Source organism: Uloborus diversus, chromosome 6 (genome assembly GCF_026930045.1).
Source record: "Uloborus diversus isolate 005 chromosome 6, Udiv.v.3.1, whole genome shotgun sequence".
Classification (NCBI taxonomy): domain Eukaryota; kingdom Metazoa; phylum Arthropoda; class Arachnida; order Araneae; family Uloboridae; genus Uloborus; species Uloborus diversus.
In genome coordinates this window covers 75,429,018-75,447,773 of record NC_072736.1, presented here as the reverse complement: position 1 = coordinate 75,447,773, position 18,756 = coordinate 75,429,018, and the positions used below count along the sequence as shown (strand labels likewise).

General features: G+C 31.8%; 1 protein-coding gene across 2 annotated transcripts in view; it reads left to right on the top strand.

Annotated features, from left to right (window-relative positions):
* LOC129224007 (F-actin-uncapping protein LRRC16A-like) overlaps nt 1-18,382 on the top strand; it is a 111,966-nt gene extending 93,584 nt beyond the window's left edge. The window contains exons 32-36 of one of the 2 annotated variants that reach the window (XM_054858402.1): nt 11,143-11,297; nt 11,371-11,539; nt 12,143-12,262; nt 12,373-12,453; nt 17,366-18,382. In XM_054858402.1, coding sequence (XP_054714377.1) covers nt 11,143-11,297; nt 11,371-11,539; nt 12,143-12,262; nt 12,373-12,453; nt 17,366-17,598 — 758 coding nt within the window. In that variant the 3' untranslated portion in view covers nt 17,599-18,382. Of the gene's footprint in view, nt 1-11,142; nt 11,298-11,370; nt 11,540-12,142; nt 12,263-12,354; nt 12,454-17,365 lie in introns of both variants that reach the window. The other variant, XM_054858401.1, reaches the window with a different exon arrangement.
* The last annotated feature ends 374 nt before the right edge of the window (nt 18,383-18,756 follow it).

Below are 18,756 nucleotides of genomic sequence, written 5' to 3'. Positions count from 1 at the left end.
GAATTACTTTGAATGTAAATTTTCCCCGCTTTCAGTATGACCTTTAAACGTTAAAAAACAGGAAAAACTCTTTAACGCTCATATATTTTTGACGTAAGGAAATCAGTTTTCGATTTAAAAAGTTGATTCCACTTATTCTTTACACTACTTTAAACTACCTAAAATAACATACATATTTAAACAAAACTAAAAATGATTTCACACAATTAAATTTGAAATAAATTTATTTCAATGTTGTATTATAAAACTCTTACAATATTCACATAAAATACAGATCACTGAATACACATCTTTGCACGAAAAGCTCTAAAATTAATTGTACAATAAATGTCAAACTGAAAATTACAGCATCAGTTATGTTGATTTTCTGAGTATTTCTGATCTTAGATACTATGATATCAAACCAACTTAATGCAAATGCATATTATTCAACTCAAATTTAGTACCGATGGCACAATAGTACACTTGATGCAGAAAAACGTGGGAAAATAACTAAATTAGGTAGTGTAGTTAATCATAAACGAGATAAAAATCATATGACGACTTGGAGGAAAATCAAAATGTAATTTTAAAATAATTCTTTTAGAACTAAATATGTATATATTTCAAGAACACATACTAGAAAAAATAAAATAAGTTTTACTCTTCTGTATGTATGGATGGTATCTTCAAATCAGATAGTTACCAATTTTTATTTGCCCACTTTCTTGTAAACGAAGATCGTCATGTTTAGTTTATATGTTTCATTTGTCAAAATAATTGAGAGATTGAGTCTTTTCATTTGATGAGTAATTGTTAGATTATCTTTTTCGTTTTTTAATTTTTAAGCACATGCTTTAACTTTATGTTCAAGAATTCAGGAATGAAGTTATCTTAATCTTAAGCATCCTTTTCGATTTTGCTCGAATGTGCAGAGTTTAGTAATAGGCTTCAGGAATTTTCTTCACGCGTAACATTTAATGTTGTTTCTTAAGATTTCTTCAGCATTGTTTTTATTACAGAAAAAACCTCTGAATACAATGGCTACTCATAAAAAAGTAGCAACTAATTTAAAAGTGTCCAAAACGGACTAAAATTTTTAAGTTATTCAAATACAATAAAATAATTTGAAGTGATAAAAAAAAATGAAAGAAGACAAACACTTGTGAAAAAAAAATGTAAAGTAGAAGGGACGAAAAAATTAACACAGAAAAAAAAAGACAGAACTATAAAATTTGTATTTTTTAAGAGCATCTCTAAGATTTAATTTAAAAAATGATTTAAATCGACGATTTCCAAAAAAAAAAAACATTTCATTTGATTTGCGTTTAAAATTGCTGATTTAAATTTTTGACACACTACGATTAACTTTAAGAATAAAAAATCATTTTTGCAATGTTTGAAGTTTTCTTTTTTTGGTTGGTTCTTTAACACTTAAATGATCATTCATTTTTTTGCAATAATTTTTCAATAAGGAATTTGTTGAGCTCCAAATTATTGTTTTTAAGATGTATTCAGAACAGTGTTCCTTAATTCTGCAGTAAGTGTCCAAAAAATGCTCTTCTTCAAGAAGTATTTTCAATGTTATTTCTGTAACTATTTCACGTTGCTTGGAAGATTTTAGAAACATTTCTTCCAAGGGACTAGAAATTAACTTTTGCACGATTATATAGTTTTGTGAAACTGCATGTATCACATCAGAAGAAGGATAATTTAATCCTCCTCTATCCAAATTTTTAATGAGCTTCTCTGCCTCATCAATGTTTAAACTTTCTTCTGTCACAAGAGAATCCTTACATGATTCGCATTTTGTTTTTTTCAAATAAATGTGACAACAATACCCCGCCAAATATATCAATACAGGTAATATGTCTTTAGTGCTTGTAATATCAGCATTTGAGATTGAAATTTTGGGTAAAAAATAATTTAAATCCAAGTCAATGTTCCGATATGTACTGTCAGGGCTGATGCTTAAATCCTTGATAGTAATTTTTCCATGTAAGTTTGAGGTGATTGAAAGATCCATCATGCTATGAATGCGTAACTTTGATTCGGATTCAAATATTTGCCTAATTGATACATGATATTGGGATCCCGACAGTTGCCTATACTTCCCAAAACGGGCTTCCAAAGGATCGGTTTGCACTTTTCCAGGAAGAAAATACTCTTTATTAAATTGTTTGATACAATACCGACCCATTTCTAAAATACCGGCAGTAGTGTGCTTAAGAGCAAAATGTGTCTCTTTAGATAATTTCCCCCCTGTTGTTTCAAATGATTCCCATTTATCAAGCCATACGATAAATTTCTCCAAAAAAATTACATTTTCATCTTCATTCGTGAATTTTAATGGTTCTTTTTCCTTATCTTTAAATCTGACACTTTTATACGGAGTTTTCACATTAACGATGTTCCACCATTTTAAAATTATAGAAATGAATTCGGCTGTGCCTTCATAATCTGAAAGGTTGTGTTTCTTCCCAAGTTCTAAAAGGGCTTCGACCGTAAACTTGTTGAACACTTGCAAAACTAATTTGACATTTTGCTTTTCCAAGTTTGAAGGGCACAAGGCCTTTAAAGATAAACCATAACTATATTTCAAAATATTGTTACATTCTAATTTATGTAAATCTTTCAGAGTTCCAAAAGAAGCTGTATACCTGATATCTTCATCACTGTCGAATTTGGGAAAATAAAAGCTCTGTCTAATATTTTTTTGATTTATCCAGTTGTTTCGAATGCATTTCAAAATGTGAACACTATCAATTATAAAAAATAGAGGTTTGTTTGGATTGCATGGATGAGAATAAACGTTACTTAATTTAGGTGGTGTGCTAAAAAAACTCATAGTTTTTCTATTGATTGAATTATTATCACTGACAACACAAATAACGTTGAAGCCAATGCTTTCAACTTCAATGATAAGCTTTTTTACTATTTCATGTAATATATCAGCTTTTAAAGATTTCACGGGTAAGATGTGTATTACATCTTTGTAACTGGAAAATAAACTGTTAAGCATAAACACATAAGCAGAGGTAGCTGCCTCAGAACAGTCATGAGCTGATCCAACAATATTGCCACCTTTAAAATCAAAAAACTTCTTTAAATGAATTTCATCCATCATCAAAGTTACTGTTGTATCGTTAGGAGACAAATAAGGAAATTTTTGTTTAATGTAACCTAAGAAATTTGAGTCTAATTGCTCTGTGATTGGGTTTGTATTTAGCTTAGAACATAGTTTAACTATTGTTTTGGGATGAGGCAAAATTAAGTTATTGGAATGTCTTAAAAACTTGTATGCGTAAGGAGATATAGAATGCATTAAGGAACAGAATATCATAAAATCTGCCGAATATCTCAAACATTTTTTGTTAGTTGTCAAAAGTTGGAATTGTTGAAGAACTAGATTTAAAAGAGCTTTATATTCATGATCTTCACTACTATACATTTTTTCTAATTTTTCTACAAGAGACAAAATAAAAGTAATATTGGAACTACATTCATTTTCATCATTAACATTTACAACGCATTTTAAATAAGAAAGAAGTTCTTTTATCTCCGACATGGAGCTTACCTTTAAAGGAAGGAAATGCGTCCCCAACTTTTTCACCTCATAGTTTCCATAATATGCAGACAACTGCAAATCCTCCTGAATAACGATGGAATACTTAATGCTAGGAGCTGGTAACTCACACATGTTGAAAATGACCACTCGATCACTGTTTCTGATCACAGTAACCTCTGCATCTATTTGCTCTCCACTGATGAGCAGTAATAGTTCCGAGTATGAAGAAAAAAAGTTTTTTTTGTCCTCTTGCATTTTTGTTTCCAAACTGGCACTGATTGCTGCATGCAAGTGAAGATTTTCCCTTTCTTCTTTCTTTTTATCTACACTAGTTCTGCATCCTTTCGTATGCGATGACAGATAGGAGGGGCCTCCTGTTATTTTAGAAGGAACGGCATTCTTTACTAAGCGTGGATACTTCAAAGGCACGACCAGCTTTTCCCCAGTTTTTTCTATGAAACAACTTGTCTCTTTCTCAATTTCATGATCCAAAAAATGTAGCTCACAAACCTGTGAAAACAAAAAGCAGATTAAAGTATAAGCAAATTTTGAATGCACGTGAAACAGCAGTTAATCACTCTCACGAAATAAAAACACTTATTCTCTTAGTAACTAATCTTTTGTCTTTTTTTTTCTTTTGACACTTTTTCAATTTTATTGCTCCAATTACATTACACTAATAATTGGAAACTGCATTTTTTGTTCGTGTGTTATTCAAGTTAAATATTAAATGTCACCAGGAAATTATTTCTGTTAAACTTTAGTCAAAGGTTACACTTTGAAAATATCCATCTAAAATTCATTTCTTTTTCGTTACTAAATTTGAAGTTAGTGTATTTTTTAAAATTTCTTGAGCAGCTTCCATATCCAGTCGCAGATTTTAAGTCGATTTTATGCATACTGTTTTTTAAATTTTATTATTTTTAGAGCAAATATATTTTAGAAATAGCATGATGCAATAGTACCCACATCACAAAACTACCTAGTTATTTCATATTGTTCCCTATTAAAGAAAAAAGAAACTGTCTTACTTCTAAAACTTTAAGCAAGTGACGCTAAATCTAATCCTCCATTTTCTCTGTGCTTTATGAGCTAATTTAATTAGAACTATTTAAACATTGAGGATTTAACAAACAAATTTATATTTCTCAACAATACAAGTTACTAATAGTAATCCTTGTATTCTTACTTGAACTTGGACCTGTATCTATTATTGGCGAAGGAAGAAAAAATAACACTAAAGAATTTCATGTTTGCTTTAGAGAAAACTTCATTCAAAATTCTCATTCTGTTTTCCGTTAATATTACTGTTTAAAGGAAACCAATTTCTTCAACAATGAATTTCATGGCTAATTATTTCAAAGCAAAATTACTAATTGTATAAAATTTACTGCTTTGAACAATAACTTTTTTTTAAAAAGAACAACAAAAATATGGAACCTAAGTTAGGCCATACCCTATCCGCTTAAAAAACCATCAACAAACATTTCAAAACACATAATTTTTTTTTGAAGAAAAAATATAATCAAGCAAAGATGTGGGACATATATATATATATATATATATATTACATTTTCTTTTTAAAACCATTATTTCTTTATGATTATTACTGCCTTTTTTTTTTTGCTTTTGCAATTTAAACCATTTCTTCTGTCGTTTAAACTCTTAAAGTAAAGTTCCCTTTAATTTATTTTCTTTTCGAAGCAAATCTTAACAAGTGTCAACGATTTAGCATTTTAAAAAGAGTGTTTCGTAACTGTTTTTCTTTCTTTTTTTTTTTTTTTTTTCATGGCTTAAAAGTTTGGTCAAAATAAATTTTTATCCTACAAACACATCAATAAGTTATTCAATAGAGAATTATGCAGACAATCAGTCACAAAAGACAGGTAATTTTTCTACCTCATTTATAATATATTGTTAACTGTCAAAGTACCATATGAGGACTAAAAACTTTGGGTTTGATAATACCTTGACAATTATGTTTATTTATAAATTAGTTATGTACTTATTATTTTACATTGACTGCATTCATTTTGACTGACTTACAGCATGTTATGTTTTTAATTTAACAAACCACGCTAACATTTTTTTATTGTTAAAAATTAGAAATAAAATATAAACAAACAATGTTTCAGATTCAGCTCCACTGTAGGTGGTATGAATATATTTATGAAACAAAAACTTGCGATTTTAATATTGCTAACATAAAATACATAAATTTACTTACTCGAGAATGCTTTGTTGGAGTAAAGTCCTGTCTTCTTATTGCGTGAATCCAGCGCTTTCTTAAACCATCATCTTTCGGGAACGCAAAAGTGTGAACTTTAGGTCCATTGGCGTAATTGCCGTTACATAGAGGCACCACGCACTTATGCGGCATATTTACCAACTGATATTGTTCATTCTATCAGAGGGAATAATGAAAATGAAGACTTGTTACGTTCTTTTACGAAGAAAGCACCAAAGGTCGCCTGAAGATTCAAAATGTCCGCGTGTCAACAACGCTAAACGCTCGCTCGCTTCCCTCGCACCCCTGAACTCAGAGAAGGCGATCGGGCGATCCCTGGACTGGTTGGACGACCTGTGATGACTCACATCACCTTCGTGACACACCCAATCCCGGCCTTCTCTCTAGTGCGGCGATGGTAGAGCTCAGATGCAGGCCGTCCCTAGCAATCCAATCTCATTTACATTTACTCCATACATCAATAAACCTGATACTACACTTAATGCAAATTTCCTTGAGTACCAGGTTCATACACCTAGCCCATATTTTTCCTAACATCCATGTTAGCCTGAGATTTAAAAAAAGCTTAAAACAATGATCCCTTGTCCTGTTTTCAGTGCTAAACTTCAGCCCCGTAACATCTTTCATTTTAATAAATTTAAACAACTGAATCATGTCCCCTCGGTCTCTTCTTTGCTCAAGACTGTACATTTTTAGCCTTCTAAGCCTGAATCATAGTCTAAGTGATAAAGTCCATTTATTAGCTTTGTAGCTCGCCTTTGAACTCTTTCCAATAATCAATCTTTCCAATATCAATATAATCATAATCTAAATCTGAAACTCCATTTACTAATCTAATAGAACTCCTTTGAACCTTTTCAAATAACATCTTTCTTAAAAATAGGGAGATGACATCTGAAACGCCAAGAGAGGTCATTTAACTTCTATATAAAAGTAAAAAATTGTTTTTTGTATTATGTCAAACAGACTTATTGATAAAACCTGACATTCTGTTAGCTTTATTGCTTGCTATCAGTGGCACACACAAGGGAGGGGTCCATGGGATCTGCACCCTTCCTCCCATGGGTCTTGCATTTATGTTCCCCCAATTGATTACGATTCTATGTATTTTTTACGTAAAATAACTTCAAACAAAGGTAACAATAATTTCAGTTCTAACAAGTGAAAAAATAAAATTCTCGTGTTAAAATATTTTTAAAAGTATTGTGCACTTTTCCATAATGAATTTTCTATAAGAAGCAGAATGTTGATTTTTAATGAATACACTTTAATAACCATGTTTTTAGTTTTGTACATGAACAGATTAAAATAAAAATGAACTTCTATAACCATATGATACTTCTACAACGATGCATTTGCTTTATTCAGTAAGTTACTGCCCTATAGCCAGGGCTGAGGCAGAAATACATAAAATACACCGCCAGCTCAGTCAACTCTAGCCGAGTACTGCAGTTTTGTGCGTATTAGCACTCATCAGCCCGGCATAGGAGTGACTGAGCTGGAGGTGGAAAACCTCTTAAGGAAGCCTAGAGTGCCAATCAAACTGGTAGCTAATACAGAATTAGCACTGACCAGACGAGTGACCAAAACAATGGTTCGGTTCAACTCGAATATTGAAGGCAAGGCAGGTATATTCAGTAAGTTGCTTTGTTGCATTTGCTTTGTTGTTTCCTTTTTTGAATTATTAGAAAAGTAAATGCGCCAATTTTTTGCTATTTTTTAATTTAATTGAGTACTTGTTATTAATTTTTTTTCCTCAAATAATACTAATTATTTATTTAATAGTTTTTTTTTACTGTCTCTCATTCTCGAAAATCTATAAAATCAAGTCATGTTTGACGGAGTATTGGAGTATGAGTGTAGAACTTTTGAACTTGGATCCTCTCCTTGCATAATTCCAGTGTGTGCCACTGCTTGCTATGCTACACTGCTGACTAAATATAAGGTCCAGACAATTTGGGAGACTGAGATTAACAATTGTTCCTTCCCCTCATTAATGACAGACATCTGTAAAATTAGCTTGCATGTGTTCCACGACCCAATCGTACGCTTGACATTCTCCAGCATTGAGCAACATGCACCACTTTACTATTCAGAAATCTGATTTAAATCCTCTTGAAGGTTCTTCTACATTGTCAACTATTCCCATAACTTTGACGTCGTCAGCAAACATATTGATTTTCTCGGATAGCGCTGTACTTATCTTAATATATATGTTTCTTCTGTGCGGACATTTGTAATCTCAAAGCTTTTAAATGACTGAACCAATTTCAATCAAATTTTTTCTTGTGTAATTAAGTTGATCCAAGCATGGTTTAAGAGTTGCGATGGATCGAATCGAAAACATTTTTGTCAATTAATTAAAACATTGGATGTTTATATCTCCCAAATGATTAATATTTATTTTAGCCTATTGTTGAGCGAGAACTGAAATAAATATTTAACTCGTTGCCAAAGGACAAGGAGAAAGCCAGCTCTACTTTTTGTAATGAAATTTCCTACTGTGATATGTCAATTGAGAATAGATAAAATGTAGAGAGGGAGAGTAAAGCCTTCATTTCTTGAAAGTAAAGATTTTAGGTCCCATGATGTATTTTAAAGTAAAGTACTGAAAGTTTGCACAAAACGTGTGTTCTGTCGTCGTAGTTGAACCAAGTGACCGGATCGGTGCTTTGAGTTTTCCTAACCCAAATGATCAGAAAGTACTGTACCTAGCAACATTTGTTTTTCAGCTCAAATCCATCTGAGTTTTGGCACCAATGTCAAGAATACTTTAAGGATTATCAAACTAATCAGTACATTATTAAAGGAAAAGATGATGGAATTTAAAGACGAAACATATTTTATTTTCGTTCAGATGCATTACAACAGGGTAGATCTGTACACAAAAGATCAGTGCAGTAGAAGATCTTTATCTTTCGTAGAAAGAACAAATTAGGCAATATATGAAGTTTTAAAAGTTTTCATTCAGAAGATCGGACTGCTAATCGGTCGCAGTTCCCTTCGCTCACTGATCGGCTGGATTACAGTAACCTGGTGGCTTGGCGACTTTGGCTATAAACAATAGAGTTGTGTGATCATTTGTTTACATTTTAAGGCTACTGTTAATATAATTTATTGTATTTTTTGTCTATTTGGCAAAATATTTCAAATAGTAAAGAATTGTTTTTCGTTTTTAAAGAGTGTTTAGTCATTTTAGTTGAAGAATGTGTTTAATTTACATTGGGAGGAGGGGGAGATGAGTGATTTTTGATTATTCAGAGAACTGTTTTTACCTTTATCATTTTTTTAAAAGATATCCTTTCGATTGTTTTATTCTTTTTCATATGGGGATGTCGCAGTGGGATTTCCCATTTGTTCTGAATGGGTAATTAATTTTTTACACTTAATATCTGAGGACACTTTTTAACCTTTGAGTATGGCTGAAGGAAAAACCATCAAGTACAGGAGAAAAATAGTTAATAAAACAACTGCTCAGCGGGCATTAGATAAATCAAGTTGTAATAAATATATGCATTCTGATACCAAACAGCTTAAAACGTTTTTTTTTTATTTATTTATTTGTTTCAGCAAAATGGTTCAAACACTTGATAGTTTATAAAAAAAATTTTAACTTTTCAATCTCCATAGTTTGAACAGAACGATGTCTGTCGGGTCCTCTAGTTAATTAAATAAGAAACATTTTCATGGAAATGCAATTATGTAATTTCACATGATGCACCATTCCTAAAAATATATTGCAAATCTAACAGACCATTTTTCACCAGAAAATTCATTATCTTAATTTTGATCAGGGTTTCAAAAATTTTAGAAATTGTTGAAGTTAGTCATAGGTCTGTGATAATGACCTGCCTTAGCTATAGATCCTTAGATATCTATCCTTTCCTATAGATATCTACCTTAAAGAATGGCGTTTTGCTTCCAGTCTACTGTCACTGTCCACAAAACCTTGTCGCTAGGTTTTGCTGATTATCCGTTCTGCTCTTAAAGCAGGCTGAGTTTGTCCAGATACTGCCTTTGGCAGCTGCTTGACATTTGATGACAACTTGGGTCTTTCTCCCAGAACTTGGCAGTGGTCCGAATGTCATCCCATAGAGACCTCAATTTTAATTGCATAGCTTTCATGTCTTATCTCCTGTACTTAAAGGGCTAGAGCAATGAGGCCAGGAGAAATGGCTTCCTCTGCATGTCCTGGCTGGAACGTTGCCTGACTCGACCCAGATGGAAGGTCTGGATTAAATAGTTTTGCAGACAAGTATGCACTGCTTTTAATAGAATGGATATGTAATGCATATATGTATACTAGCATTCTCGTACCTGGCATTGCTCGGGTAATAGAATTAGCTGGGGTTCACAGTGCTTGGTGCACCTAGTTTCGAAAATCCCCTCTAATAATTACTTATTACCTATAATATTTTCTAATTTTGGGAGGATCCCGGAGCCCCTGGACTCCTTATATATATGCCCTTGTCCTTAACCGATCTTTAACTGTTATTAACGATCCTTTTAAAGTATTGATTATCTTTGCAAACACAGGCCATCCACATTTTATTGATATACCTATGTTTAAGCAAGAACTTCTTTGTATGACACATTTTTAGTTTTTTTTCTGGTGCTAAAATTAAGCAGCTGCTTGATGAACTGACTTTAGAGCAAGCTACATAAAATTGGCCGTGTGAAAAAAAGTCTTCTCTTAAATTGATCCCTGCTACTTTTAATGTCTGTCCTTGTGACTTATTAATGGTTATTGCAAAGCAAACTTTTACAGGAAACTGCACTCTTCTAAATTCAAAAGGATAGTCCGCCTGTGATGATGTTCTTAAAAACTTCGTTTCTAGTTTTGAAAAAATAAAAGCAAAAGACTGAAACATTATTATTTGACTTGAGAAAAGCCTCGAAGAATCACGTGAGAAACAAAAACAATATCAAATTCAAAATTCGCTATCGACCAAAAGTTGAGATGAAGTACTGAATAATGATTTGAATGGAGGAAAGCCTCTGAAAATAAGGAATTTAAATTTCAGTGACAGGTTTTAATTTCACAGATATTAAGGGGTTTTAATTAATTTCTCCCAAACTAATTGATATTTCTAAAAATCCTTTCTTAGTGGATACTTTCGTAATCATGTGGACATGCCTGCCAAATTTCAAGTCTGAGGCTTCAGCGGTATTGGCTGTGCGTTGATATATATATATATATATATATATATATATATGTTATCTCAGGACATTGATTTTTATATATTAAGATGTGTGTGTGTACCATAAATGAAGAGCTTTATAATTAATGTAAATAACTCTACTTCAAAACCAGTCTAGTAATTACAATAATTTCTCTTTTTTTTAGGGAAAGAAGATAGCAACGCAGCCCCTGATTCATCTCTAAAGGCAAAAGGAAGCGATAAGTTTGGGCCGAATTCCCTTCATTGCTCAAATCCATTTCTTTTAGCAGAAATGAAATCGCGTCAAGAGAAAAGAGTTCCTATGCATCACATTCAACAGGTAATTAAGTAGTCATCTTAGTAAATATAGTAATTATGAAAATTTTGTATTAACTTTGTCGTTCTTATTAAAGGCTGCTGAAGAGAAACAGCAAGCTGAAGTATCCTCACCTCTACAGAATGTAAGGCTGAAATCCACAGGTCTTTCTCAAATTTTGAAATCACCGGACAATGTACATGCAAGTACCACAGATGATTCTGGAAGCATTCCATCAAATTCTTCTACTGTTACCTCTTCTCCTGGTAAGTTAGTTGTTATGAAAATTAAGTTACAACATTTCCAAAGAGTTCATTGTGTTTTCTGTTTAGAAACAGTAGAAAGATTTTTTCCGGAAAACAAGGGGAAAATGCTTGGGATAGGGGACACTAGGATTTTTTAGTAACTGAATTATTATTATTTTATTTTCTCATTTTTCTGTGATTCATATTTAAAGAAAAATTGTAAGGAAATTACTTTTCTAAAATAACTCGATGACATAATCCATAATGCCTGGAGGACCATTACGCCATGAAAACTTGAAAATACAATTGTTGTACCATTTTTGATTTCAAAAGAGCATGGGGATGGGGTTTTAAAAAACTCTTGGACAGATCAAAAAAGAAATTTCACTCTCCAAAAAGCGAACTAAACCTGATCCAAAATACTACTTATCATTACTACTAACCTTCTGTGATACCCATTATGTATTAGACCATTCCACACGACACATCCGTGAGCCTGATTGAAGTATTTTACCCAATTTCCTAATTGCGAAGATATAATCACTGCATTTTCTATTTGACCTTTCTTTTGATAATATGATTCCATTTGATTTTGATTCCATATATAGATTCTGATTTTTACAGGATCACCACAGTTGGATCCTGGTGGAAGGCTAACCCCTAGCTTGAAAATAAAACCACCTCCTATAGCTCCTAAGCCACGTCCCAAGTCGGTTGGAGGTCCAACTGATGTGAGATTATCTGGTATGATTATCTTCATCATTATCAAATAACTTTGTGTTTGTAATACTAATTTCGAATATTATAGCTTATTCAGCATTAATCTTGATTGTTAGGTGAATTTTCTCACACAGTTGATGAAGAATCATCAAGAACTATTAGCCCAGTTGATGAGTCAGTCACACAAAGCAACTCTGAAACAGCAGCTAATAAAGGTATAGATGTTTTCTGAAATAAGATTTTAATTTAAGCATGCAATGCAACTAAATATTTCCAATTTTCTATTTGTATTTAGTTTCTGAAACACTTGTATATTTTTTAAATGAACTTTCAAAATATGAATATTTTTGCTACTACAGTCCACTCCTGCTACAACACGATTCGACTTACACAAAATGGCTGTAACGCAATTTTTTCACCAGTAAATAACTTTATACTTAACACGAACTCCTTGCCAGCAACACGAAAATTTTCAGAAGGGAATTGTGGTGTGAAAATATCGGCTTTGTTATTGGCTACTAAAAATATTTTTTTCGTGAATGAATCTTCATCCCTTTAGCATCACTGGCAGTGAAAGTTCCCACACTATACTAGTCTGAACATAGCTTTGTTTGCATATACAAATAACTACATATTTTTTTCATTCTAAATGCAAAAGTTGATGATATATAATGACATCTAAGGGCACTGTTCCATCTAAAGTTTTTGAAGACCAAAATAAAAAGTTTCTGACAATTAAAGAAAAGCTAAAGATTCTCATTGTGCTTGAACAACTAAAAAATGAGTTGAAGGTAGCAATTAAAATTAGTTAGTGCAGAACAGTCATCCAGATGATCAGCGTCCATGACTTGTCCAGAGTTGCATAAAGTGCAAGTCGGAGAATCCTTCAGGTGAAAGCGGAACAAATAGGCATTGAGACAATCGTGTCCCGTTAAAAGTCTGAAAGCAGCCACATCAGCAGCTAGAGGAGAATTCAGGATACAGTGGGATGCATCGCTCAGTCTCCCCCTAGGTTTACCTTCAGTAGCCCGGGAGGCAACACGACGAAACGCATCCCTATGAACCATCTTGATCTCCAATCCAGCAGAGTGGAGTGGTAAGGCTCCACGAGACCTTTGGAGAGTATTATATCCCTTCTTGGCCAAGAAGTTGGCTTTCTCATCTCCAGGCAGTTCACAGTTTAAAAAATATATTAGAAATCATCAACATCTTCATTTTTTAAAGTTACAAATAGCATTAATGGATCTACTGCACAGTATTATTATAGTACATCATTTTATTATTACTACATACTGTACGTGCCGTACTGGTTTATTTTATGGCTTCCTTTCCCGTTGATCACTGATTTAGTGCATTGAAACCTTATTTTATGTTAATTAAAACAGCTCTTTTAAAAAGAGAAATGAAAATTCAGCTCTGCATGTAAGAAACGTTAAGGTAAAGTTAAGGAGTGGTTTAAAACAGTTTTAGATGGTGTTAACAAGCCTCTGAAATAATTAAGTATGTTTTAAAAGAAATTTACACATAAACCCCTTTTCCACAACGCGAAATTTCAACCTATGCGAGGGGTCTTGGAACTCATCCCTCGCATAAGTCAGGATTCGACTATATTGATGAAATATTTTGAAATACATTTTTTAGCCATGTGATGCGTTGATGTATAAAATTTAAAATAATAATGATGATAAATGAGTTTGTGAATTGCAAAACAATTCTAGTTTATAGGTCATTGCACCTTAAAATGTCAACCTGTAGGCCAAAATTTTGGTGTTTTATGTGATTTTCTTAATTGCTGTGGACATTTTCACATTTGATATTGCATATATTTGTAGATTAATTTTTTGTGTTTTCACAAGAAATGAGTCATTTAAAGAATACCTGAAGCAAAGGTGGAATTGTAAAAATAACTTTATTTTGGTCTAAATCTTTTATTTTCTATTTATGCGTAATATCTTTTATATTTTCTTATTTTTAAATTGTATAGAAATTATTACTTCATTAAATTAATAATTGTGTTATGTTTTCCAAGCTGCTTCAACTTGACAGTTGATATGGCTACAGTAAGTAAATATCTTTTAAATGAGGTGCTTTTCTGATTTAAATTAAAGGAAAATGTCTTTTTCAAGCAGCATGCTTTCATGCTTCCATTGTAGGCACAGTTTAAGTCGATTGTAGGTTTATTGTTTGAATGTTTGAACAATTACTGAAAACATTGTACAAAAAAATCTAGAAGTCACTAGTATTTTGACTATCATTGATTATCCGGACCAATCAAGACTGCAACATCCAGGTATTGAAAAATCAGATCAGTAGTAAAACTTTAAGAAACGATTGAAGCAGTGTATTTTCACTATCTTTCTTTCACTTTTTCCAGGCCTAAGAATGCAATAATGCATATGTTAGCATATTCCGAATGCATGTTTAAAGCTTTATTTTTTAAAACTTTTTGTACATTATTTTTTTTACAAAATTGGTACAAAACAGATAAGAAAACATTTGCATTAATAGTTACATTGTACAGTAGAGATAAAAAATTTAAAAAAAAAATGGAGAAGGCTGGTAGAAAAAAAACTCATATTTCTGGATTGGATTAATCGAGATGCCAAACTGGGGTAATGCAATTGTGCTGATAAATCCACAAGAAGCTAGCCACAGTTAAACTAAAACCTCATCAAAGTTCTTTTTACGTAGTCTAATTCTAATAATAAATTTCGTATGTATTTTTAAAAAGAAGTTTCCCTACTAATTTCATTTCTGTCAAATGTACCACACTCAGAGCTGGATTTACTTATAAGCTATAGCTTTGTTGGGGGCCCTCAAAGCTTGAAAAAATGCATGATTCATTCCTAAAAAAGAAAAAAAAAGGGAAAAGTACTTGAAAAAATGAATTTCATTTTCAAGTACTTGAAAGCCTTGAAAATTTCTGGAAATTTAGTTACAAACCTTGAATTTTAAAATTTCTAATGAATGTGGGAAGGAGGAGGGAAGCCAAAATGAGCGAAATTCAGCTCCTTGCTACATCCTGCATCAAAAATGTAAAAACCTTATTTCTCACGTTTCTGTAACACATTGCTTGAGATAAATTTTTGTGACCCACATGTTTCATATTTTGCTAATTATTTAGTCCTTAATACCTCGTTATATCAGGTCAGGAGACAAACAAAAAAGTACCATATATTCGAAAACGCAATGCAATCTAAGTCATAAAAAATAATGATTCAACAATTCAACTATTATACAACTTGATGACATGTGCACCTACAAAAAAATTATTTTATTGTCATATTAGGATGACTTCTGTTTGAGAACAAAAGAAAATTAGTTTACTTATTGTATTGAAAAGAAAATTTTTAATATTTCTGATGTTTTATGGTGGGATATGAATCGAAAGTTTCAACTTGAATTCCAACAAATTTGATGTATAGAAAACTTACTAGTTTGGTTCATTGATTTAGAGAAGAAAAAAAATACTTTGTATGTGAAATATAACTTTTGATTCTAATGGATGTCAAATGCAATGCACCTTTTTTTTCCCAATATGACTTATTGAGAGACAAGAAAAGCACGATATATCTGAATGAGCGACATAAAGATATGCGAGATACTGTATTTTAACAAGAAACCTTTTTTTTTTTTTCAAATTTCAAATTGAAGTTTCTTACAAAGTTAGATTTTTTTTTTGTGTGTAAATTTATACAATCAAGTATTAAAATGTTAGAGACTGAAAAGAACAAATGACATGCTTTAAATAATGTTTGCTGTTAATAGTCCTTTAATACTGATAAAAAATAATTAAATAAGACTGCTTGAACGGTGCTTCATTTTTATCGAGTATATAAACTATGAAATGGCTTGAATGTTACTCTCTAGTTACATATTCTCTAAGTCTTTGCACTATTTCCTTATTTAAAAAATTAATCATTTACATTTATTGTTAATCATTTTACATTTGATGTTGTGTTTGTCTGTTGGTTGGGGGTGATCAAAAATCAATTACACCAAAAGCTGATGTGAGCAAGTGATGATGCGTTATCCCCTCTGTTGATTAATTGCTACTATTTGCCAAACCAACAACAGTACTTAATTTGTTCTTTGTTTGACAATTCGGTTCATTTATCTTAATTTGCAGAAGAACATATAACTTTTAAAATATTTTTATTTGCCTATTTTTTCCCAACATTTTTCTTGTTCCAATTATCTTTTATAAGACCTCACAATGCAGATATATCTATTTCTCAAAAAATTTTCTTGGAAAATTCTGTGCAACCCCAAAAATTGAGGATATTTTATACCATATCTATTTGTTCTTGAATCACTCTTCTAGTATCCTCCTCCTTCCAAGGTCAATCCAATGCAAGTGAGCGGACAGGATTAAAATAATAAGAAAAATCATGGCTTTACATATCAGAGGAAAAGTCGCTCATCGCGAAAAAAAAAAACCTTAACAAAATTGGTCTGTTTTGCCAGCAACATAAAAGTTGTCCTGACAGCAAAAAAAAGCCCATTATACCTAAGATAGCTAAGGGCCCCCTTTCCTGCCTCACTCTGGCTACCCATCTGATTTGACTGTTTATGTTTAAATTTAAAAAAAAAAACATTTTCTTTACTATTATTTGAGGTATAAATAAAATTTTTTGTATAAGTTAACTAGTCTAATATGTTTGTGGCATAACAGGTGGTGCACCAAAAAAGTAGGGGGTCAAAAGAAGCGTGTAGGGTTAAGGGGTATGGCCCCTGAAGGTTTTTTTTTTTTGTAAAATTGAGCTGTAAAAGGCTTAATGTCACTAATTCTATGATACCTCCAAAAAATGTAGAATATGGCCTCGAAAATCGGGACAGAAAATCTTTCCCGTTCCAATTCAAAGGTCCACATTTATGAAATAAGACGAGAAAAGTCCATTTATATTACGAATTTTTAGTTTTTACTTTAGTGAAAAAGTATCAATCCACCCTATAAAAAATTATTTTTCAATCGATCATTATTCTTTTCTCTGAAAAGAGGGGGGGGGGCAGTTGACCCCCTTACAATCCGCCTATGGGACCAAGTTTAAAATTTACTTAGAAAAAGAATTATGTGACTTTTATATTTTATTAAATCTATTTAACTGTTAGTTTTATCCCTTACAGATTCATTTCAAGAAATTTCTATGTTTCCTGTGGCAGATGAGTTTGATTTAGAACTTTCTGATACACACTTAAATGGAAATCAAGATCAATTAAGCTCTGAATATGGAGCAGAGACTAATAATTCAAATCAGTTATTATATTCAAGTGCCAATACTTCCATGCATTCTTCAACTGATGTTCAAATGCTGCAAAAAACAGTTCTGGACTCTATTGAAGATGTCATTCACGTTTGAAACCTGTGGTGATTCGCTAAAATGTCTGCTAATCACAGTGTAATTTATGTAAAGTACAATGTAGTTTATCTTAGAATTTGTAAATAATTTTTGAGCGATCGAATAAGAAAAATCAAACTGTTTTTACCATGTTAATTCACTAGCAAATGTCTTTCAACTGTTTTATAGGAATAGAAAATTGAATTTTTGACATTAATGATTTTTGTGTTTGTTCTGAACTTGGCTGTATTAATAAATTATATTAGTGCTCTTAGATTTTGTTTAAAAAAAAATAAATATTATATTATACAGTAAACTCCTGATTCTTTGCAGAATAGGGTAATACAGTAACCACAGATAAGCACAAACCATGGATAATCTGAATAATAGTTAAAACAGGATATTACTGTATACAATGGCTAAAAGATATGAATAACACTCATTCATACATTTAAACTATAGCTGAAAGCATTACTGCATTGCATCTGCTAGCATTGAATGTAAAAAATATATGTAAAAGGTACAAACAAACAATAACACAATCGTAAGTTTAAAAAACATTTAATGACAATTTTTAAAAAAAAAGTGAAAAGACCCGCAGTTAATCAGGAGTTTACTGTAATGTAAATTTTCAGCCAATTATTCCTACAAAGTAAAACATTTTAAGTTTTATATATCTCCTTGGTTTTGTGCAATATAATTTACAAGTTGAAATTTATGTTTCCCTGTTGAGTCACTGATTGTATTGCTGCATTGATTTATTTGTTTTCTAATTTGGTAAGTATGCTTCTTTGATGATTGGGGGGGGGGGCAGGTTGATAAATAATGTTTGAGTGTGAAAGTTTTTGTAAGAGGTAAATTAGAGTAGGATAGGTTTTCTAATAATTTGTAATAAGTGTGTAAAAACTTAAATGAAGCGCAAAAAATTGTATGTGTGTGTTTGGGCGTTGTAAATAACCTCTTTTTCAAAGCCGATGATGTTTATGTAGATGAAAACAGATCTGGTAAAATAGAAAACCAGCTTTTGCCAGACTTTTTTTCAGCTGTAAGCTCATCCATTGAATAAGGGGTTCCTTGTAATGCTGAAGCACATGTGTTCTTACTTCTTAATTCTGTAATAGCTTGATATTGAAAATTTAAAGAAAAAAAAAAACGTTAAAGATAAAAATCATACTCAAG